The sequence below is a fragment of the Cucurbita moschata genome, unplaced genomic scaffold (assembly GCF_002738365.1).
Source record: "Cucurbita moschata cultivar Rifu unplaced genomic scaffold, Cmos_1.0 Cmo_Scf00051, whole genome shotgun sequence".
In the NCBI taxonomy this organism is placed as follows: Eukaryota; Viridiplantae; Streptophyta; class Magnoliopsida; order Cucurbitales; family Cucurbitaceae; genus Cucurbita; species Cucurbita moschata.
The window spans coordinates 855,071-879,416 of record NW_019268567.1 but is presented as its reverse complement, the minus strand read 5'-3'; the positions used below and the strand labels follow the sequence as shown (position 1 = coordinate 879,416).

Genomic DNA, 24,346 nt, shown 5'->3' with positions numbered 1-24,346 from the left:
ACAATGAGCAACTTCATAGGAAGAGAAAAAAAATGGTAGCATCAACTTCGCCCTCAGTCTCATGGTTTTAAAATGCGTATAAGAAATGATTCGATCCCCTTTCTAATCTCGACTCTTCAAAATTTAGCATCGTAGGCTCTGAATAAAATTTTAGAAGTCTAGAAAAATAAATAGGTACCTTTTGAGCTTGGGCCTTGTACATATCTAAGTCATATGCTCTCTTAGACTAGCATCTAGGTTCAACTTGCTCACCCAGACTCGACTTAGGGTTTTAATTCTAGAACTTCTGTTAAGATTGCACAACAACACACACACTCGATCTAGATGAACACAAAAAAATGCAAGGAGAATATTGGCTAAAGGTTTATATTGATGACTTCAGGCATGTACATTATAAAAAAATACCGAGAATACCATTTTCAAAGCTCTGTCTGAGCGGATATATGTATGGTTTAGCTTACTGCATATAGCTTTACTAGATATAATCATTTACTGTATATAACTATCTACCATATATAGATTTAGGAGATATAACTTTCTGCTCACAATTTACTTTATAGGTCATTTATCGAATATAGCTTTACTATTAAGCTTTGCATGCTACTTAATCTAACAACTTCATAGTTTCTCATCTTTTAGCTCTATTGGAACACATCAATCTCATGGAGATATCTAAAAGTTCTAAGACAATCTGATTAGCTATTTACTCGTTCCTTCATTCATAATCAACATATATATCATTGGCACCTGAGGCACGACCTCATCGTGGTTTCAACTCATAATCTTATCATACAATTACGAAAAATATCTATTATGATAAATTCTTGATTATGAATTAGTTAGTGACTCTCAAATAAGTTCCATAATATCATCATCAAGGAGACTGGGACTCTTGTGCATGTCAACTATCACATACTTATGAAGTCTCTTGCCTTCGTCCAAACAATTTCACAACCAACAAAAGCCAGAGAAACCCTAATTGCTCCCACACGATATTCATATGGTACCGTAAGGTTCATACATCTAAGAGCAATACCCCATTCTTTTAAAAATGGTGATATATATACAAAACACAGATTTGCACCCATTAATTTAAGAAGTTGAAACATAATAACATAGTAATTCAGCCATCATTTATTGAGATAAAATTCCATAACATGTACAGAACCAAACAGCTGCTGTGGTTTTAAGCAACAAATTCTTAAAAGGAGAGATTTGGAAGGTACAATATCAACAAGGATATGTGCAGTTACATGTGTAAACGCCCAAACAAAGCCCATCGGCATCGGGTCCAAGCTGACCTCGGCATAGCCTCATGCAGTATTCATCGTAGCATACCTGGTATGTGGATATTGGCAACACCCTCTGGCATATCCTCCCATCCACACTCCTCACCATCATGTCTTCTCCTACATTCAAAATCCAACATCTTTATGCTCAATAAACACTCTTATAAGTAATGTAAAAAAAAACATATGATCAAAGAAAGTATTACCACTGAGAAGAAGGAAAACAAGAAGAACCATCATGGTTGAAATGGACTTGGAATTCATGTTTCTTTTCTTTACCAATTTGCAAACTCTAAGCTGTGAATTATTGGCTTTGATTAATGGTATTATATACTTGCAAAGAAGTCTGTTTATGGGAAGTTTGGTGATTTTATGGTATGTGTTACAATCTGTTTATGGTTTTGGCTTTTGTATCCTTATTTAAGGTAAGTATTTAATAATAACGGCAGCAAGTTCCAACAAGATAAATTAAATTATGGGTGGTAACCGTGAGGTGTTGGAAAACTGTTTTGTCTTTAGTTTTCAGGTCAAATTCGTATCCATCCATATAAGATATTTGAATGTAAGGAGAAGACCGTTGTTTCCTTTGATTGCCTTTACTCGGGTTCAAGGTCTCTAAATGTAATATTGCATCCCATAATCTCATGAAATAATACGTAAATGTCATGCGATGTGATTGCTATGCTGTTTTCGATGAATTTGTTATGCTTTATATTATGATATGTTATGATGTGATTTATTGATGAGGTGTTTGTAATGTATTATGTGATTATTATGATATAGGCTATAATATGTGCATGATATAAACTGTTATGTTTGCGAGCACGAAAATGTTATGTTATGTTATGACTTATAAGTTGTATGAATGATATGAAAAACGACAAATAGCATGAAATATAACCCCAATGGGTATCCGACATCAACAGCTCACAGAGGAATAGTACGAAAAATGATATGTTAGACGTTACGAGGAATAGTATGAAAACGTTATGCAATGAAATATATGTCAGTGGGATTGTATTCTAGATAGATTTAGGGATCTCATGCATTGAGGGATACCTCTATTCCTTCACGATAGTACAAATGCGTACACGATTATGCAGAAGAACGATCTTTATGTTTAGCATAATGTTGTTGTGATGGTCGCTACTTCTAACGGGTGTCCGGCATCAACAGCTCACAGAGTATGCTCACCCGACCAGAAAGGGACCCAAGAGGCGTGCGAGCCAACTGGTAGGTCCATACTCGCACGTGTGGACCGTGTGTAGGAAAGTAATTACACATCCAAGTTGCTCGTTAGGATAGCCACCTTAGGACAAGAGACTGTTATAATAGGAACCATGCATGCATTTGTATGTCCTTCAATCATAACCACGATAGGGGTCGCTTACTGAGTATTTTTAAAATACTCAAGTCATGTTCTACTACATTTTTCGGGTAAAGGCAAGACGCCCCTGTAAGACTAACGGTGGCATCACAAATCTCGAGATTGTGACACATGCATAAGATAGATTCACATTTAATTTTGGTAGATTATTGAATTTCCATTTAATAGTATAGGTTAGTATGAGTTGAGTTGTATTTCTATTTAGTAGCATATAGGTTAGCCTAAAGCGTTTCATTTTGTATTACTTTTCATTTACTTATTTCCTTTGTATTAATTTATTTTCAAGATAACAAACGAAGCATGCAAGTTTAATGGTGAGGCTATGATAAAATATCATCAGAGTTAACTTTGCATTAAACGTTCATGATGTGTGTACGGTAGCAATCTTAAGTTAAAAGTAAAAAAAAATTAGGGTCTTTACATAGTCACTCACCAAATATTATTAAATACTCCTTTTTTCCATTTTTATAGGTAAAGGAGAGGGGCCTCTTCAAATGACTTTTGTAGGGATCATAGGACAACATTTGCTTCTAAATTGTTTCTTTTTGGGTTGAATAATGTTATATGTTTGATTTGGGTGGTTCACCCTTTTCTGATGTTGTAGATCGACTAAGCGACTAATTCCATCTCTGGAAAGAACTAGCCTTCGTTTCTTTGATTTACAAAGTAGCTTGTTTTATTTATGCAGCGGTAATCGGTAGTCAAAGTTGAAACACTACCTTAAATAACTTGTATGGATAAAGCTTGTTTTTGTATGTCTAGTGTGATAGATGTCTCCACCGCTTGGAATATACTTCTGTGGACGCTAGTCAACATGTGTCTAACCCTTGTTCTTTTTTTTTTTTTTTTTTTAATTTCTTAGTTTTTGCATTCCAAACTATTTTCTTTGCATTCTTTTATCTTTTGATCCTTAACCTAAAACGATTACCTTCTTTCACGAGAGTTGTAGACCTCGTATCCAACAATTTGAAAGTAAATTTTATATAGTTTTTAGTCAACCACATACCTTTAAACACGGAATCTGAGGATTCTTTTCTAGATGAACATTCTCTAATACCAACATTAGCTCTCGAATATTGAAGACAAATTAAGGTCAAATACTCACAAACTAATCTCGTGTTCTTGGTGGAATCAGTCGATCCAAATGTCGAAACATATTATCTTTGATCTAGTGAACAATTCTTTTGGTCTCTTGCCCTCATCCAAACAAGTTCACGACCAAGAAAAGCTAGAGATCCCCTAATTGCTCCCACATGATATTCATATGTGTTAGGATCGACACCAGTTGTTAGCTCTGATACCAATTATTAGGATCGCTCAACAACGCACACACTCGATCAAGATGAACATAAAGAACAGAAGAGAGAAAATATAATGAGGAATATTGGCTAAAGGTTTTATTCTGATGACTTGAGGTATTGTACAACAACCTAAAATAGAGGAAGAGAAGTACAATTTGAGAGCACCAACTAATGGGGTATATATATGGTTTCAATTTACTAAACTTCCAAAGATTTAAACCTACCCAATATAATTCAACAAATATATCTCTATCAAATATATCTTTATCACATCTTTACCAAATCTCTACCATATATATCTCTATCAATCTTTACCAAATATCTTCCAAATATATTTCTACACGAACTAGGCATCAATCTCCATATCCCAACCATGTATACCTCTGAGATCTCTACCCTATTCTTTTAAAAATGGCGATCCATTAGTTTAAGAAGTTGAAACGTAATAACATTGTAATACAACCCTCGTTTATTCAAATGAAATTCCGTACCATGTCGATACATAACTAAACAGCTGTGGTTTTAAACATCAAGTTCTTAAAAGGGGAGATTTGGAAGGTACAAGATCAACAAGGATATGTGCAGTCACATGTGTAAACGCCCAAACAAATTCCAACGGCATCGGGTCCAAGCTGACCTCGGCAATACCTCAAGCAGTATTCATCGTAGCATTCCTGGTATGTGAATATTGGCAACACCCTCCGGCATATCCTCCAATTCCCACTCCTCACCATCATGCCTTCTCCTACATTCAAAATCCAACATCTTTATGCTCAATAAACACTCTTATAAGTAATGTTAAAAAACACAATATGATCAAAGAAAGTATTACCACTGATAAGAAGGAAAACAAGAAGAACCATCATGGTTGAAATGGACTTGGAATTCATGTTTCTTTTCTTTACCAATTTGCAAACTCTAAGCTGTGAATTATTGGCTTTGATTAATGGTATTATATACATAAACAAAGAAGTCTGTTTATGGGAAGTTTGATGATTTTATGGTATGTGTTACAATCTGTTTATGGTTTTGGCTTTCGTATCCTTATTTAAGGTAAGTATTTAATAGTAACGGCAACAAGTTCCAACAAGATAAATTAAATTATGGGTTGTAACCGTCAGCTGTTGGAAAACTGTTTTGTCTTTGGTTTTCAGGTCAAATTCGTATCCATCCATATAAGATATTTGAATATAAGGAGAAGACCGTTGTTTCCTTCGATTGTCTCTACTCGAGTTCAAGGTCTCTCAATGTAATGTTGCATCTCATCTTCTCATGAAATGATACGTAAATATCATGCGATCTGATTGTTATGCTATTTTTTATGAATTTGTTATGCTTTATACTATGATATGTTATGATGTGATTTATTGATGAAGTGTTCGTAATGTATTATGTGATTGTTATGATATAGGCTATGATATGTGCATGATATGAATTGTTATGTCTGCAAGCATGAAAATATTATGTTATGACTTATAAGTTGCATGAATGATGTGATATGATGGACATGTAAAATGACAAATAGTATGAAATACAACTCTGGCATACGCATGAAAGACTGCGATAAATGATATGTTAGACGTTATGAGGAATAGTACGAAAACGTTATGAAATGAAATATATGTAAGTGGGGTTGTATTTTGGATAGATTTATGGATCTCATGGATTGTTGTGTGTTTATGCATTGGGGGATACCTCTCTTCCTTCACGATAGTACGGATGCGTACACGACTAGGCAGAAGAACGATCTTAGCATAATGTTGTTGTGACGGTCGCTACTTCTAATGGGTGTCCGACATCAACAGCTCACAGAGTATGCTCACCCGACCAGAAAGGAGCCCAAGAGGTGTGCGAGCCAATTGGTAGGTCCATACTCACACATGTGGGCCGTGTGTAGGAAAGTAATTACACATCCAAATTGCTCGTTAGGATAGCCACCTTAGGAAAACAGACTGTTATAATAGGAACTATGCATGCATTTGTATGTCCTTGCAGCATAACCATGATAGGGGTCGCTTACTGAATATTTTTAAAATACTCAAGTCATGTTCTATTACATTTTTCGGGTAAAGGCAAGACGCCCCTGTAAAACTAACGGTGGCATCACAAGTCTCGAGTTTGTAACACATGCATAAGATAAATTCACATTTAATTTTGGTAGATTATAGATTAGTATAAGTTCAATTGCATTTTCATTTAATAGTATAGGTTAGTATAAGTTGAGTTTTCATTTAGTAGCATATAGGTTAGCATAGGACGTTTCATTTTGTATTACTCTTCATTTATTTATTTCCTTTGTATTAATTTATTTTCAAGATAATAAACGAAGCATGCAAGTTTAATGGTGAGGCTATGATAAAATAACAATAGAGTTAACTCTACATTAAATGTTCATGATGTGTGTACGGTAGAGTCGTTACAGAGTCACTCACAAAATATTATTAAATACTCATTTTTTCCCAACATTTTTATAGGTAAAGGAGAGGGGTCTATTCAAATGACGACTTTTGTTGTAGGGATCATAGAACAACATTTGCTTCTAAATTGTTTCTTTTTGTGTTGAATAATGTTATATGTTTGATTTGGAGGGGTGATTGTAAGGATTCGAATTTTTATTTTATTTATTTTAGATTTTATGCCTAAGATTTTATTTTTACTGCCAAAACAAAAAGATATTATGCTACATTTATTGTTGCCGGAAAAGAGTATGATTTATAGGAGGAAATTACTGCCTTAATGGAAAAAGTCATAAAGACCTTTTTTTTATTCCCATACACAACTCTCCTCCTTCCTTGGAAACAACTTTGGCTCTCCAAACGTTTAGGATTTTCGAGGGTGTCTGAGAGTACGGAAAAATCGAGAGGGTTAGCCAGAAAAAACGTGTGAGGTGGTTCGCTGGATTTTCTTCGGTGAGTGGCCGGAGGGAGAACGTGTGAGGTGGTTCGCTGGATTTTCTTCGGGGAGTGGCCGGAGGGAGAAGCAACCGAGGCTATCGGTGTTGAATATCGTTGCGCGTTGGTCGGAATAGGCGGGGGGTGTCGCCGCATCGTCGGAATCGGGGTTGTGACGTCGCCGTTGGCGGCGCAGCGACGATTAGGGTTTTCGTGAGATTTCAAAGAAGACGAAGGAAAACGGGTCGGGTTCACGTTCGGCCTCTGGACCAGCCCACGGGACGAACGCGGGCTCTGTGCGTTTCGGCCCAACGCGGACGCGCGCTGCAGCCTTGGTCTCGGCTCCGCACGCGTGCTCTCGGCTCGGCTTGACGTGTACGGCGGCTCGGCTCCGTCAAATCCCGCAGCTCAGCTCGGCGGCTTAATAGGTCGGCTCGGCAGCTCAGCTTGGTGAATCGGTATCACTATAATATATCGATTCCAAGGTTTTTGGCCCTTCCGAAGCCGTTTCTGCCCTTAGTTTTACCATCCGAGGTCAGTATGGCTCCTAAACGTTAAAGACAGATTTGGTCGAGAGTTTATTTTGATAAATAGCATGAGGTTTAGCTAGGGTACCTTATGAAAGGTTCTAAATTTTTATGTGGTTATCATAGGACATATTTAACCACTGGGATTAGCTCGTCGTGAGTGACTTCAACGAAGACCATGAGGTAAGTGACCTTACTGTTGGAGTTAGCTTTCTACGTGTTGTATGATGGTGCGTGCCCTGTGGCCCCTGCATGCACCATATTTTATGTGATATGATTATGTGATGTATAGATTTTGTCGACCGTAGATTGTGCATGTTATGTGAAGTATGAACTTGTGTTGACGGTTGACTGTTTATGTTATGTCATGAATGAGATGTTAGTATTATATGCCATGAATATGTTGATTGATGTCATAGATACACGTAGAATTATCGAGTCATGTCATGAGATGTTTATGCAACTGGAATGTTTATGTAATATGCCATGTAAAGTCATGTGAGATGCCATGTGATGTAAGAAACGTAAATGCGATGTTAGCACTGCTTATGTAATGCCATGTTAGATATGCTAAGGGACCTCATGCATATATGTATGTCACGTGCATCGGGATTCTTCCCCTTTATGATACGAAAGAATGAAATACGATATTTATGTTCGCCATGACATCATGCGGGCCCTTTTCTATTCTGTGGTGTCCGGCTACGTGTAACACGTTGTGCCCGACCAAGTCAGGCCCAGGGGGTACGTATAAGAGCCTGCCTGGTGGGTTCATGTACACGTACATGGGCCATGTGTGAAGGAGTACCACACATCCAACCCTACCCGGAATAGAAAAGCGCCCAAGGCTATGAAAAGTTTATGAAAAGTCAGGTCCCGCTCATATATTGCATGTGTTTGCATTCCTAACCCCAACAGTGGGGTGACTTATTGAGTATTTCATAAAATACTCAAGCCACGTGCTACCTACATTTTTCAGGTAAAGGCAAGGCGCCAATGTACGGTTGACGGTGGAGCTGAGGCCACCATGGAAGTTGGAGACGTGATATTTTTAGGAGTTTACTTTCATTAGATTGTTTTAAGTTATAGGATTGAGTATCGTTTTATTTGGATTTATTTTGAATTCAGTATTAAAGGTTCATTTTCGGAGTTTAGGTTTTGTTTTGGATTCATGAATTTTTAGGAAAGACTATTTCAAGGTTATTCATGATGAGCTTCTGCTTAATGAGATAAGTATGCATGGGTGACGTCACTAATTAGGTTAAAGAAAATTAGGGGCGTTACAGTGATTCACCCTTTTCTAATGTTGTAGATCGACTAAGCGACTAATTCCATCTCTAGAATGAACTAGCCTTCATTTACAGTAGCTTGTCTAGTAGCCAAAGTTGAGACACTACCTTAAATAACTTATATGGATAAAGCGTGTTTTTGCATATCTAGTGTGCTGGATGTCTCCACTGGTTGGAATACACTTCTGTCGACACTAGTCAACACGTGTCTAACCTTTGTTCTTCCATTTCTTGCTTTTTTTTTTCTTTTTTTCAAAATTTCTTAGTTTTTGCATTCCAAACCATTTTCTTTGCATTTTTTTATTTTTTGATTCTTAACCTGAAACGATTAGCTTCCTTCACGAGAGTTGTAGACCTCACATCCAACAATTTGAAAGTAAATTTTATATAACTTTTAGTCAACCACCTACCTTAATAAGCACATTGAATACTAAAAATTGAGTCCTTGACACAGAATCTGAGGATTCTTTCCTAGATGAACATTCTCTAATACCAACATTAGCTCTCGAATTTTGAAGACAAATTAAGGTCAAATACTCACAAACTAATCTCGTGTTGTTAAGGATATTTAGTAATATATTATAGTTTACCACATAATCATATTTGATATTTTAGATATTTGCCTTCTACCTTAGGTATCTTTCCATTTATTGTTATTTTTGTTTATTACTCTTTTCATATCCTTGTAATTTATTTTATTATAAATAAGATAACTTTCACACTATTTAAGGGCGGTTGATTAAGCAAATATTCTCATGGTATAGAGCTCTTTCGGTTTAGCAACCATGATCCTTTCTTTTCAATGGCTTCTGAATCCCCTACTCATCTTCTTTTTCACCACCCTGCTGGCTTTGATGCTGCAGGGGCAGTCTCCATTACTGCCACATGCAGAGCGATTGATTACTCTTCGGCTCCACCCTTTTGACTTCTAAATCACCATTCGCCATACTTTGTACATACAACCTCATCTTTTCCAACACAATCGATTTTCTCTCAACCAACATAGTCTCTTTCATTTTCTTCCCAATCTTCCCTTCATCCTTCACAGAAACTCTAACCTAAACCTGTCAACCTTTGCAGAGATTTACCTTTGGAATCTGGGCGCCGCATTGGCCTCTTCGCCAACCAAGTCGTCGCTGCTCTTCTAGCCAAAATTGGCTCCTTCGCCCAATATGGCAACTCTTCAAGTTTCAACATTGTCTTTGTCCCTTTCTCTAGGTTTCCCCTTCTACTTCTTGGGTTGACATATTCTCACCAGAGCCAAGGCAGCATCGTCGGTAAGCGACGATCCCTCTTCATGGGTTAGACATATTCTCGCCGAAGCCAAGGCAGCATCGCTGCAAAGCGACGATCCCTCTCCAGTTTTCGATGGCCAAGAAAGTGTTTATCTACGCTTCCTCTGAACCAGGTCGTTGACATCTTCACGAAAATTGTTTCTCAACCTCTCTTTGAATTTTTCATATCCAAGCTTCACGTTCGTTCAAATCCGACGCTCAGCTTGTGGTGGGGTGTTAAGGATATTTAGTAATAAATTATAGTTTACCATATATATCATATTTTATTACAAGGCAAATATCTAGATATTTGCTTTCTTACATTAGTATCTTTTCATGTATTGTTATTTCCGTTTATATCTTTTTCCATATCCTTGTAATTTATTTTATTATAAAAAAGATATACACCATTTAAGTGTGGTGGATTAAGCAAACATTCTCACGTGTTCTTGGTCGTTTCTTGATGGAATCAGTCTATCCAAATGCCGAAACCTATTATCTTTGATCTAGTGAACAATTCTTTTGGTCTCTTGCCCTCATCCAAACAAGTTCACGACCAAGAAAAGCTAGAGATCCCCTAATTGCTCCCACATGATATTCATATGGTATCCTAAGAGCTCTACCCTATTCTTTTAAAAATGGCGATCCATTAGTTTAAGAAGTTGAAACGTAATAACATTATAATACCGCCCTCGTTTATTCGAATGAAATTCCATAACATGTCGATACATAACTAACGGTCTTAAGCATCAAATTCTCAAAAGGAGAGATTTGGAAGGTACAAGATCAACAAGGATATGTGCAGTTACATGTGTAAACGCCCAAACAAAGTCCATCAGCATCGGGTCCAAGCTGACCTCGGCATAACCTCATGCAGTATTCATCGTAGCATACCTGGTATGTGGATATTGGCAACACCCTCTGGCATATCCTCCCATCCACACTCCTCACCATCATGTCTTCTCCTACATTCAAAATCCAACATCTTTATGCTCAATAAACACTCTTATAAGTAATGTTAAAAAAAAATATATGATCAAAGAAAGTATTACCACTGAGAACAAGGAAAACAAGAAGAACCATCATGGTTGAAATGGACCTTGAATTCATGTTTCTTTTCTTTACCAATTTGCAAACTCTAAGCTGTGAATTATTGGCTTTGATTAATGGTATTATATACATAAACAAAGAAGTCTGTTTATGGGAAGTTGGGTGATTTTATGGTATGTGTTACAATCTGTTTATGGTTTTGGCTTTTGTGTCCTTATTTAAGGTAAGTATTTAATAATAACGGCAGCAAGTTCCAACAAGATAAATTAAATTATGGGTTGTAACCGTGAGGTGTTGGAAAACTGTTTTGTCTGTGGTTTTCAGGTCAAATTCGTATCCATCCATATAAGATATTTGAATGTAAGGAGAAGACCATTGTTTCCTTTGATTGCCTATACTCGGGTTCAAGGTCTCTCAATGTAATGTTGTATCTCATCTTCTCATGAAATAATACGTAAATGTCATGCGATGTGATTGTTATACTGTTTTCGATGAATTTATTATGCTTTATGTTGTGATATGTTATGATGTGATTTATTGATGATGTGTTCGTAATGTATTATGTGATTGTTATGATATAAGCTATGATATGTGCATGATCTGAACTATTATGTCTGCAAGCACGAAAATGTTATGTTATGACTTATAAGTAGCATGAATGATATGATATGATTGACATGTAAAATGACAAATAGCATGAAATACAACTTCGGCATATGCATGAAAGACTGCAATAAATGATATGTTAGACGTTAGGAGGAGTAGTACGAAAATGTTATGAAATGAAATATATGTTAGTGGGGTTGTATTTCTGGATAGATTTAGGGATCTCATGGATTGTTGTGTGTTTATGCATTGAGGGATACCTCTGTTCCTTCATGATAGTACGAACGAGTATACGACTAGGCAGAAGAATGATCATTACGTTTAGCATAATGTTGTTGTGACGGTCACTACTTCTAATGGGTGTCCGGTATTAACAGCTCACAGAGTATGCTCACCCGACCAGAAAGGAGCCCAAGAGGTGTGCGAACCAATTGGTGGGCCATATTCACACGTGTGGGCCGTGTGTAGGAAAGTAATTACACATCCAAGTTGCTCGTTAGGATAGTTGCCGTAGAAAACAGACTGTTATGATAGGAACCATGCATGCATTTGTATGTCTTTGCATCATAACCCCGATAGGGGGTTGCTTACTGGTATTTTTAAAATACTCAAGTTATGTTCTACTATATTTTTCGGATAAAGGCAAGACGTTTTTGTAAGACTGACGGTGGCATTGCAAATCTCAAGAATGTGGCACATGCATAGGATAGATTCACATTTAATTTTAGTAGATTATAGATTAAAATAGGTTAAATTGAATTTCCATGAAATAATATAGGTTAGTATAGGTTGAGTTGTATTTCTAGCATATAGGTTAGTATAGGTCGTTTCATTTTGTATTACTGTTCATTTATTTATTTCCTTGGTATTAGTTTATTCTCAAGATAAAAACGAAGCATGCAAGTTTAATGTTGAGGCTATGATAAAATATCAATAGAGTTAATTCTGCATTAACTGTTCATGATGTGTGTACGGTAACGACCTTAGGTAAAATAGAAAAATTTAGGTCGCTAGAGAGCCACCCACCAAGTATTATTAAATACTCATTTTTTTCCAACATTTTTATAGGTAAAGAAAAGGGGCCTCTAGACAAATGACGACTTCTGCAGTAGAGTTCATAGAATAATGTTATATGTTTGATTTGGAGGAGGCGATTAATTCCATCTCTGGAATGAACTAGCTTTCGTTTCTTTGACTTAGGATAGTTTGCTTTGCTTATGCAGCAAGTAATCGGTAGCCAAACTTGAGGAACTACCTTAAATAACTTATATGGATAAGCGTGTTTTTGCATGTCTCTGCTATGCGTGTGACGGATGTCTCCACTGGGTGGTATACACTTCTGACGGCGCTAGTCAACACGTGTCTAATCCTTGTTCTTCCATTTCTTACCTTTTTTTTTCTTAGTTTTTGCATTCCAAACTATTTTCATTGCATTCTTTTATCTTTTGATTCTTAACCCGAAACGATTATCTTTCTTCACGAGAGTTGACCTCATATCCAACAATTTGAAAGTAAATTTTATATAATTTTTAGTCAACCACATACCTTAATAAGCCCATTGAAACTTTGAAAAATATTTATTGTTACCAAAAATTAATTGAGACCTTAACACGGAATCTACGAGGATTCTTTCCTAGATGAACATTCTCTAATACCAACATTATCTCTCGAATCTTGAAGTCAAATTAAGGTCAAATACTAACAAACTAATCTCGTGCTCTTGGTCGTTTCTTGGTGGAATCGGTCAATCCAAATGCCAAAACCTACCATCTTTGATCAAGTGAACAATTCTTTTGGTCTCATTCCCTCATCCAAACAAGTTCACAACCAAGAAAAGCTAGAGATCCCCTAATTACTCCCACATGACATTCATATAGTACCGTAAGGTTCATACCTCGAGAGCTCTACCCTATTCTTTTAAAAATGGTGATCCATTAGTTTAAGAAGTTAAAACGTAATAACATTATATACAACCATCGTTTATTCGTATGAAAGTCGATACATAACTAAACAGCTGTTGTGGTTTTAAACATGAGAATTTGAAAGGTACAAATCAACAAGGATATGTACAAGTACATTTGTGAAGGCCAAAACAAAGTCCTTTGGCTTCGGATCTAAACAGACGTCGACAGTACGTCGTGCATAATGAATCGTTGCATCTGTGGCTTGTATATTGGAAACCTAGTATGACCATTCTTCCCATTCACACTTATCACCATCATGTCTTCTCCTACATCAAAATCCAACATTTTTATGCTCAAAAAACATTATTATAAGTAATGTAAAGAAAAAATATGATCAAATGAAGTATTACCACTGAAAAGAAGGCAAACAAGAAGAAGCATCATGGTTGGAATGGACTTGGAATTCATGTTACTTTTGTTTACCAATTTGCAAACTCTAAGCTGTGAAGTGTATTGGTTTTGATTAGTGGTATTATATACATAAACAAAGAAGAGTTGATTTAGTGTCCAGATATCTGTTTATGGGAAGTCTCGTGATTTTATGGTATGTGTTACAATCTTTTGTGACTCTTACCTTTTGGATCATTATTGACAACAAGTTCCAACAAGGTGTATTTAATTATGGCTTGTAACCCTGAGGTATTTGAAAACATTTTTCTAAGTTTCTTAATATTTTATCCATCCAGATAAAAGATATTATGACACTACGTTTCTTTTATTTAGCGTCACTTTATAGATTTACGTGGTAGTTGATGTTGATGTTGTTGGCTTTTTCGCCTTAATCTCAGATTAATTAATTTTAATTAATTAATTGATGTTTTTGATGATAACAAACCTAACTTCAATTATTAACAATTATTAGTATTTTTGTCCACAATTTAAGGTTGGGAATAACTATTTCAACTTTTTCTTTGGTTCATTCAAATTAGAGATAAAAGGAGGAAGTTCCAATCAAAACAAATACGGGAGTGATGATGTGGTGGCAAAATTGACATCATGGACCAATCAAATTCAAAACAAGATACTTGACGTGATGATGTGGTGACAAAATTGATATCATGGACCAGCGGCAAAATTGACATCATATACCCATCCATCGAAATATGACATTTATAAATTTGGTAGAATAACAAATGATGGAGTTTTCAATTACATTTATAAAAGTTTTCTATTACTTTTTTTAAGAGAAGGGTATTTGAATTATAAAATCATTTCAATTATATTTATAAAAATTTTCAGTTAAATGGAAAGAAATTATAATAATTTCATTTAGTGGAGTTAGAAAAAAATTATAACGATTTTATTTACCTTTATTGAAAACTAATTTTTGAGAAATAAAATTGTGTAAATTACAAAATCATTTCAATTATATTTATAATAATTTCAATTAGATTTATAAAACTTTTCAATTACTTATTACATGCATCGTTTTCTTTAACATTTTTTGTATTATATTATTACCTTTCATATATATATATATATTTAAATGAAATGGTTTATAATTTTTTTACGATAAATTTAAAAATAAATAAATATTATTTTTGGTTGTACACGTTTCTGTTTACGTTTTAGTAGTCCGTATCAATTTCTATTTTTAGGACTTGATCACTATTTAAACTTATCACCTATTAGTGTTTTTTAAGAACTCAAAACATTTATTTCCTCCATCCAATTTGTTTTAAGAAGCCTCCATTGTTGCTCTCTCCAAGTTTTCAATTTTATCTTATTCTAAGAGATATGTATAGTGTGAGAAAACTCTCTCCAAGTTTCCAATTTTATCTTATTCTGAGAGATATGTATAGTGGAAGAAAATTGTAAATCTACTACCTCAGAGAGTTGTGGTGTGGTGTGTTTCTATAAAATTTCAGACAGTTGTATGGTTTGAGCCGTAGAAAGGATTGAGTTTGCTCTTAAACTCGTGAAAAGAGCGGTGTACCGGTTTGATCCTGAGCCGTGGAAAGGATTGAGTTTGCTCTTGAACTCGTGAAAAGAGCGGTGTACCGGTTTAATCCTGAGCTGTGAAAGGATTGAGTTTGCTCTTACACTTGTAAAAGGAGCGGTGTAGCGGTTGGGCTTTGATCCGAGGAAAGAGTCAGAAAGTTTTATTCAAATTCCCAAGAGGCGTTGTGAAGTGGGGTAGGTCGAGTTTGACCGAACCACTATAAAACTAAAACTACCCTGTTATATTTTCTAACATTTTTCCTATTTAAATTCTAAATTATTGTTAAATTTTATTTCATGGTTTCAAGTTTTATTGTTATTAAAAAAAAAATAATAATAATTACATGGTTGACACCCTATTCATCCCCTCTAGAGTTGTCATATGGATCCAACAGATGTTAATAGTTCTGACATGGTGATCTTGACACGCTTATGAAGCTGTCTGCATGTGCATGTTCAATCGTCGGCGACACAACCAATTTGTCTCTATACTAGGTAGAGTCATTTGACACGACCTTGCCTCTACTTGAGGTCAAGGTCTCTCAATGCAATGTTGCATCTCATTATCTCATCGTACATAATTCATGCAAAATAAACATACATGTTCAATAGGGCGATAACTTCCATCATGCTCTCGGAGCACAGAGCTCACAAATTCTCATTCTCATTTCCGCATGAATTAAACACATACATATATAGCGGAAGGTTAAAGCATAATTACAAAACTCAGATAATTTTCATAATGCTTCATGATAACCATATATCATAAATTCGTTTCATGCGAAAGCTAATCTATACACTAGCATGCATGCAACAAAGCTAATCCTATAAGCGTTCCTTCCTAATTTTAGACTTATGTGATTGACGCGTTCACTTTCGCTTATGCCTCATCTTATCTTTCATGTCCACTCTATGTGGTGTGTTAGATGATGCATCGTCCTCTTTAGTCGTATCATGACACTGTTCTAGGTTCTCGTGTGGTCGGATGGACGCCACTTGAGGGTTATCGCTTTGCTTGTAGCAACGTAAAGGTCACAATCTATTCTCTTCATAGTAAAGTTGTAACATTGTGCAGTCATAGAGCGGGTCATCCGAACCATTAATCTGTCTTCCTGTTTGAATTTTTTATATCTTGTTTTGTAGTTGTATCTCAAACTCATTTTCCTATTTGTAATCCATTTATTATTCAATCTTAATTCAATTTTACCGTATTTTTTCTTAATTTCAAACACCAAAAAGGGAGCCCAAAACAATCAAATCAAGCCGAATACGCCTAGGAAAACAGTTAGACCCCAAATCCCAAGTTGAGCCGAAGTTAGAGATCTTGTGCGCCAAAAGCGGAATAAATGTACTCACAACACCAATGAACGGAATTACACAAAGAGACCCAAGACATTTACGTGGTTCGGAGAGAAAAAGTTCTCCTACGGGTAGCAACCAATCACTAATAATCAAAGTGTTACAACTGAATACCTCACTATCACACTGCAAAGACTCTCACCAATATACTCAAGAAATACAATGTGACACACAAAACTCTCTCAAACTTTAATATCAAATTCCGATATCAACAACTTTCTAGACACACACTTTATATAGGGATAATTTAGGTAGAATATTAATAAAAAAAACACTTCCATGATTTATAACCAAAATAAATAAGATATTAATTAAAATGGTTATAAATTAAACCACCAAATTAATATTCTTATTTAATAAAAAAAAATAGTTATATTTTGAATGAATTTAATTACTAAATTAAATAAAAAACTTACGACAATTTACAACAAGAGGGTGTGGATCACGACTAGGTAGACGGGCCAATCAGGGTAAGGGGAGCGTGTGTCGAAGTCAGGTGTAAGGCGCGAGTCTTCGAGTAGGATTATGGGTCAGTTTGTGGATTGGTCATGGGTCAGTTACTAGATCAAATCGTGTATTGGGTCATTTTAGTACTGGATTAGGTCGTGGATCAGGCCCTTCGGGGACGATGTGTGGATAGTGGGTTGGGCGTTGGATGAGTGAAGATGGGTTGTTGGGTTTTGTTCATATTGCTTATGTATGAAATTGATATGGGTCTAGTAAGTTCTATGGGTACGAAAGTCGTACACCTAAAACTATGTACGAAATTGATACAAAACTTGAAATGAAAGCATACTTTTGTACATGTATGCATTTTTTTGATCCCGACAATAGAATCACTTATTGATCATTTTGAATATCTAAACTATGTTTATGTTAGATGAACACGACATTCCACAATAGTATCATATTATTCACTTTGAACATAGGCTCTCATGGCTTTGCTTTGGGCTTTCTAAAAGACCTTAAGCAACGTAACCATGAAGTGATCTAAAGAAATATGATCAATATTATATAGAAAAAGAGATATTACCACTAAAAAGGAAGAAAACCCTAACTTCATGTTGCAAACCCTAACGGATGATAATGTTGATAATGTGTGAATTATTTCTTTTGATTACTAGTGTGTATATATAGCGAAGAAGGAATCATTTAATATCTAAAAAAAATTGGTGTGAGATACCACACATCGATTAGAGAGAGGAGCCTCTCTTTGGTAGATGACGTTTTAAAATCACGAGACTAACAACGATACGTAATGAGCTAAATTGAACAATATCTACTAGTGGTGGGTTTGGGCTGTTACAAAGGGTATCAGAGTTAAACACCTGGGTATGTGCCAACAAGAACGCTGACCTCCAAGATGGTAGATTGTGAGATCTCACATTGGTTGGAGAGGGGAACGAAACATTTCTTATAACAGTGTGAAAACCTCTCTCTAGTAGATGCGTTTTAAAACTGTGAGGTTGACGACAATACGTAATGGGTTAAAGTGGACAATATCTGCTAGCGGTGGGTTTGGGCTGTTACAAATGGTATCAGAGTCAGACACCGAGTAATGTGCCAGTGACGATTGTGAGATCTTAGATAGGTTGAGGAGAGGAACAAAACATTTCTTATAAGGGTGTAGAAACTTCTCTCCGATAGACGCATTTTAAAACCGTGAGGTTGACGATAATACGTAACGAGCCAAAGCAGATAATATATGCTAGCCGTGGATTCGAATGGTTACATTTGGTGTGTTGGTAGATGTATAGATATTAGAATAGTTGAAGGTTTGGTTTTTATTATTAATAGCTGTTTCCTTTTGGAATCTATTATTCAAGATAAGAAAATTTGATAGTAACAGCCACAATTTCCATTCAAAGAAACCTGATCAAGGCTTGTAACGGCACAATTTCTCTAAATCTTATCTTGTAACGTAAAGTATTCAAATAGCACATAAAAAAAAAGATGTTTGGAAATAATTTCTCTTTGCTTTTCAAAATATATATATTTTCTAGGGTTTACATCGTCTAGGTTGGATTGGGTTGAAGGATTTTTTTTTTATGAAACCTAAAAGTTCGAATCGGTTGGATTGATAACCAACCCAACCTGAAAATTTTCAGGTTGGGTTCGGGTTGGGTTGCGAGTTGTCCAAAAAAAAAAATTAAGTTTTATTTATCAAGAATTTATAATTATTCAAATACAATTGAACTAAAATATATTAAAAGTTCACCTACAAACTGAACAAACACAAATCAATATATAATTATTCACAAAAAAAGAAATCAATAAAAAACAACGAGCGCAAATGATAACATATTAACATAGTTCAACATTGTCATAAAACTACAACGAGCGAAAATGATAACATATTAACATAGTTCAACATTATCATAAAACTAAAAACAGCTAAATACGAAGTTTGTTGAGAATTGGTTAAACTAAAAAAAATATTAGAAAAATATACTAAATATACACCAGAATTGGTCAACATTATTATAAAACTAAAACTAAAGACAGCAGCTAAATTCCAGAGAATTTGTTAAAGTAAGAAAAATATACCAAATATACCCAAGACCAAGAAAAATATACCAAATATACCCCAGACCACGTTTCTTGAGAATTGGTTAAAATAAGAAAAATATTAGAAAAATATACCAAATATACCCAAGAATTGATCAACATTGTCATAAAAAAATATACCAAATATACCCAAAACCACGTTTCTTGAGAATGGGCCAAAGTAAGAAAAATATTAGATTGTCATAAAAAAAAAATATACCAAATATACCCAAGACCACGTTTCTCGAGAATTAGCTAAAGTAAGAAAAATATTAGAAAAATATATCCAAGAATTGGCCAACATTGTCATAAAACTAAAGACAGCTAAATACCACTTGAGAATTTGTTAAAAGTAAGAAAAAATATACCAAATATACCCAAGAATTGGTTAAAGTAAGAAAAAATATACGAAATGTCTTTAGAATTTGTTAGAGTAAGAAAAATAAAAGGATAGATCACGAAATTAAACAAAAAAACATACCCACGTTTCAAGAAAAATATACCAAATATACCCACGTTTCTTGAGAATGGGTTAAAATAAGAAAAATTTAAGGATAAATCACGAAATTAAATAAAAAAATATACCCACTTTTCTAGAGAATAAAAAAAATACAAAAAAGATCACGGAATTAAATAAATAATAAAAATGATTAGTTTAAAGGGATTGTATATAACAAAAATAAAAATACTATAAATTATTTTAATTACAATATGCTTCATTATTCGTGACCGACCTTAGTAAAGTTAGAGAACTCGAGACTATTAAAAAATAAAAAAATATATAAATTATTCTTATTTTAATTCATATATTTTATTTGGCTCGGGTCAACTCGAATGTTTTATCTCACGAACCCAAAACTGAATCGATTTAGTTTGGGTTCAGAAAAATGAACCCAACCCTACTCGAAATGTTAATCCAACCCTTATAGTTGAGGTTGAGTTGGTCCGAGTTGTCGGGTTGAATGTACACCCCTAATATTTTTCACCAAGAGAAAGATATTTGGATGTGAGCATGAAGGAAAAACCATTCTATTCTCTATTTATGCTACTAATGTTGCAATGGTTTGAACGATCCATAAACCCTACCCGAAGACCCGCATCGTCTACCTGATCGTGATTCGCGCCCCTCTCTAACTTCAACCCAGTTTGGACGTTCCTTATTGCATTCAACTTGATTTGATTGTTTTGGGTCATTTCCTAAAATTTTAGACCATCCCTAAGTCGATTTAGACATTAATGAAAGCGTTTGAATTTAATATGACGATCACTGTCGTTTTTAATTATTTTTTTAGTCAAAAGTAGATTTAATTAATACCCCTAGATGAATTAAGTCGTTTACTATACCTTAACTCGATGTCATGGATACACGTACTTTGGATTGAATATGGTACAAAAAAAAAATAATTAATGACTCTAGCATGGGCCAATGACTCTAGCTTGGGCCCATTCAGTTGAGGTTTAAGAGCGAGCCCATGGGCCATAATTAAGATTAAGGAGGCCCAATATAGCATCTGGCACGGCAACACGTGTGAAGAAGCTATGGAGAGGGAAGAAAAAGTCTGGTAAACGTGGGTTCCTTGATCAGCGACGGAGAATACACAGCGTTGTCTCCGCTGCAAGACACCAATCTCGGGACACAGCTTAGACCAATTCCCTTGTCCTTCACTCCTTGCCCTATCGGCTTGTTGAGAGAGAGAATCCTCAACTATGATCTGCATATATACCTCGAATGACAACCCCTCCTTCCCTCCTGTCCCTCACAATCCATTCCGCCATCCATAATCTCTCTCGCATCTCCGATCTCTCCTTTCTCCCTGATCACGTCGTCCTTGATCTTTTCCTGGTAATCTCTCTCTCTCTCTCTCTCTGATTTTACAGATATGGTATAATTCATCGTCGTCTTGTTTTGGATTTGAGTGCGTATTTGTAAATTTCCCACTTACCCTTCAGTTTGATGCTTTTTTTTCTTCTGGGTTCTTCTATTTTTGAATCTTGGGTTGTGTTTGATCGTGGTGATTGTTTAATTTGGGAGTTGGGGTTTGTTGATTGTTTATTACGATTGGTCAACGCTATCTACAATCTTGTTTTTTATCAAGATTATGATTTCTGGTCTAAAATTGGTAGGAGAAAGGTTGTGTGGGTGGAGGGTGGAGTTTTGTTTTGTAGAAATGTCATTGGATGTTTAGATGATTATGTTTTTACATTTCTTTGTGATTATATGAACGCTTGAGCTATCTTATCCGTCATGGAATGTTGCGACACTTGTAATATTTTGATCCTCTCCATAATTTATATCCTTTTTTCTTGCCAGAATGTGAAGATTCTAGCCTACTTCTGCTATTTTGTTTATTGTATTCGGTTATTTGTTTGCTTCTCATTAAACAAATGAAAAAGTTATTTGGGAAACAAAGTTGTAACTTGTATGTACAAGCTTTGAATGAGCTTTGTACTTAATGGATCTATATGTCATTTTATGATTTTGATTTGTGCTGAATTCTTGCCTTCCTATCTAAGTTTTAGATTTTAGGTAATGTACGCTTGCTAAACTCGGATTGGTTCTCGTCCCGGTCGGATTAACTCTGGTTATATGTGAATGTTTTTCTGTTGTATTTCATTCTACACTTTCAAACTAGAAGAAGAATTTGTTGGTTTAGTTGTGAAATTGGCGTTTGGAAATTTTGGTGTTTAGTTGTGCAAACTAGAAGGAAGAAATGACTGGAAGTTAAACTCAGGCTTAGGCTAGTGAGGATCGAAAAATTTCTCCAACCAGCGAAACAAATAGAAGGAGACAGCTGCAAAGCTGTTAGGTATACTAGGCTGCAGAATATATGGAGAACGTCGTCTTGTTTGGCTTTTATACCTCCTCAACGTTACTCCTACTATCCGAAAAATGCTATCCTATTTCTAGTGTTAAATTTCTCAAAACGTTAGAACAAATTGTTGTAAGCCCTTTGTCTTGGTTTTCTCATTGGATGGAAGGAAATTGATAATTGAGGGGGAGGAATTCTCCGAAAGAGGGCGTAATATGGCGTAATATGAAAAGCCCTCAGATTTTCTTAAATAGTTCTTGTGACTGCTTTCAGCCAGCCTTATTACATATGAAACTCTTAAGACTGTTCTTTTTAATGTATCATTGGTTTATTAAGTCCTTTTCTTTAGCTGTCATCTGTATGAAATATGGAAGAAATGATCTGTACGCAATAATGATTGCGTGTGGAAATGATGGCCAAATGATTGGAAGTGATACCCCATTGGTTCCTGTGGTTGGGACTTTGAATGTGTAATGCAGCAAATGATCCTTAATGTTATATTAGAGCAATACAGAACTGACATTTTTGCTTCACTGTTAGATAACTTTTTTATGTATATTTTCTGTTGAGCCTTCTTACTGACAAGTACTTGCGAGTTACTGAGGAGATGATATACTTTCATGAAGCAGGAAACATTAAGGGCTGGAAAGTTAAACGAGAGGGTTTTAAAGTTGTTCGTGGCAACTGGAAAAGATGAAGTTCTTTCGCTCATCGAGGCATTCAATATCCAGCAAATTGTCACCCCTGTTCTTCCTACCAGTAAGAAAAATCTAGATATTACCGATGTTCTGTTGCTCGATTTTGTGATCGGTTTATCCGTTTATCTTCCTTACACTAAGTACTTGATGCAGGGTGTTCAGAAAAATTCTAGGATTCAGTGATAAAACTTCTGCTGCTTCTTTTAAGGAGACTTGACAATCTTTTCTTATCTTTTTTTTTTTTATTTATAATCACAAATCATTGTTTTTATTTTCTTGAGAAGTTTTAAAGATGTCCCAGCTTAATATTATGGATAGCGAGGTCGACATTGTGGTCGGAGCGCTCCACTCTGATCTGACTTCATTTATGAATGAATGGAAGCCTATTTTCTCCCAATACCACTTGATTATTGTCAAGGATCCTGAACTCAAAGAGGACCTCATAATTCCAGATGGCTTTGATCTTGATGTCTATTCTCAACAAGATATAGATAGAATTGTTGGTGCTTCTAATTCAATTAAATTCTCTGGTTACTCTTGCCGATACTTTGGCTACCTCATGTCCAGAAAAAAATATATCATCTCAATTGATGATGACTGTGTTCCAGCCAAAGATGATAAGGGCTTGTTAGTAGAATTTGTAGCGCAGCACATATCGAACCTTTCAACTCCAGCCACTCCTTTCTTCTTCAACACACTGTATGATCCATTTAGGAAAGGAGCGGATTTCGTCCGTGGTTACCCATTTAGTTTAAGGAGTGGGGTTGCTTGTAGTCTGTCATGTGGACTGTGGCTGAATCTAGCAGATTATGATGCACCAACACAAGCCCTCAAGCCAAGTCTGAGGAACACGCGCTATGTCGATGCAGTCCTCACTATTCCAGCAGGAGCCATGTTGCCTGTGAGTGGAATCAACATTGCGTTTGATCGAGAGGTGGTTGGTCCTGCTTTATGTCCAGCTTTGAGATTGGCCGGGGAAGGAAAGTTTCGGTGGGAAACCATGGAAGATATATGGTGCGGATTATGCGTTAAGGTGACATGTGATCACCTGAAGCTTGGTGTGAAAAGTGGGCTGCCGTATGTTTGGAGAAATGAAAGAGGAAGTGCAGTAGAGAGCCTGAAGAAAGAGTGGGAAGGGGTGAAGCTAATGGAAGAAGTTGTTCCCTTCTTTCAAACTCTTAGGTTACCAGAAGCAGCAGTTACAGCTGAAGCCTGTTTCCTCGAGATAGCGAAGGCAGTGAAGGAGAAGCTCGGGCGGTCGAATCAAATGTTTGCTCGTGCTGCTGATGCCATGGTCGAATGGGTCGAGATTTGGAAGAACGCTGGATCGGGTCCTTTGCCTGTGGACAATTAGGAGGAGTTGATGAGTGAGTTTGGCCTCCTTCACTTCCCCCCCCCCCCCCCTTCCCTTCA

At 35.8% G+C, this 24,346-nt stretch overlaps 1 protein-coding gene and 3 long non-coding RNA genes across 6 annotated transcripts in view; 2 read left to right on the top strand and 2 right to left on the bottom strand.

Moving 5' to 3' along the window:
* Window positions 1-1,165: 1,165 nt before the first annotated feature.
* Window positions 1,166-1,585, bottom strand: LOC111436014. The gene is made up of 2 exons (XR_002709171.1): window positions 1,496-1,585; window positions 1,166-1,409 (listed from the first exon to the last, which is right to left on the bottom strand). It is a non-coding gene; the product is annotated as an uncharacterized LOC111436014 (long non-coding RNA).
* Window positions 1,586-4,423: 2,838 nt separating this feature from the next.
* Window positions 4,424-4,899, bottom strand: LOC111436015. The gene is made up of 2 exons (XR_002709172.1): window positions 4,810-4,899; window positions 4,424-4,722 (listed from the first exon to the last, which is right to left on the bottom strand). It is a non-coding gene; the product is annotated as an uncharacterized LOC111436015 (long non-coding RNA).
* Window positions 4,900-6,755: 1,856 nt separating this feature from the next.
* Window positions 6,756-8,685, top strand: LOC111436016. The gene is made up of 3 exons (XR_002709173.1): window positions 6,756-7,402; window positions 7,522-7,578; window positions 8,375-8,685. It is a non-coding gene; the product is annotated as an uncharacterized LOC111436016 (long non-coding RNA).
* Window positions 8,686-20,972: 12,287 nt separating this feature from the next.
* The window catches only part of LOC111435949 (probable UDP-arabinopyranose mutase 5), a 3,898-nt gene continuing 524 nt past the window's right edge, over window positions 20,973-24,346 (top strand). The window contains exons 1-3 of one of the 3 annotated variants that reach the window (XM_023073579.1): window positions 20,973-21,268; window positions 22,865-22,994; window positions 23,218-24,332. In XM_023073579.1, the coding sequence (XP_022929347.1) occupies window positions 21,155-21,268; window positions 22,865-22,994; window positions 23,218-24,287 (1,314 nt within the window). In that variant the 5' untranslated portion in view covers window positions 20,973-21,154 and the 3' untranslated portion in view covers window positions 24,288-24,332. Of the gene's footprint in view, window positions 21,269-22,861; window positions 22,995-23,086; window positions 24,333-24,346 lie in introns of all 3 variants that reach the window. The other 2 variants (XM_023073578.1, XM_023073577.1) reach the window with 2 other exon arrangements.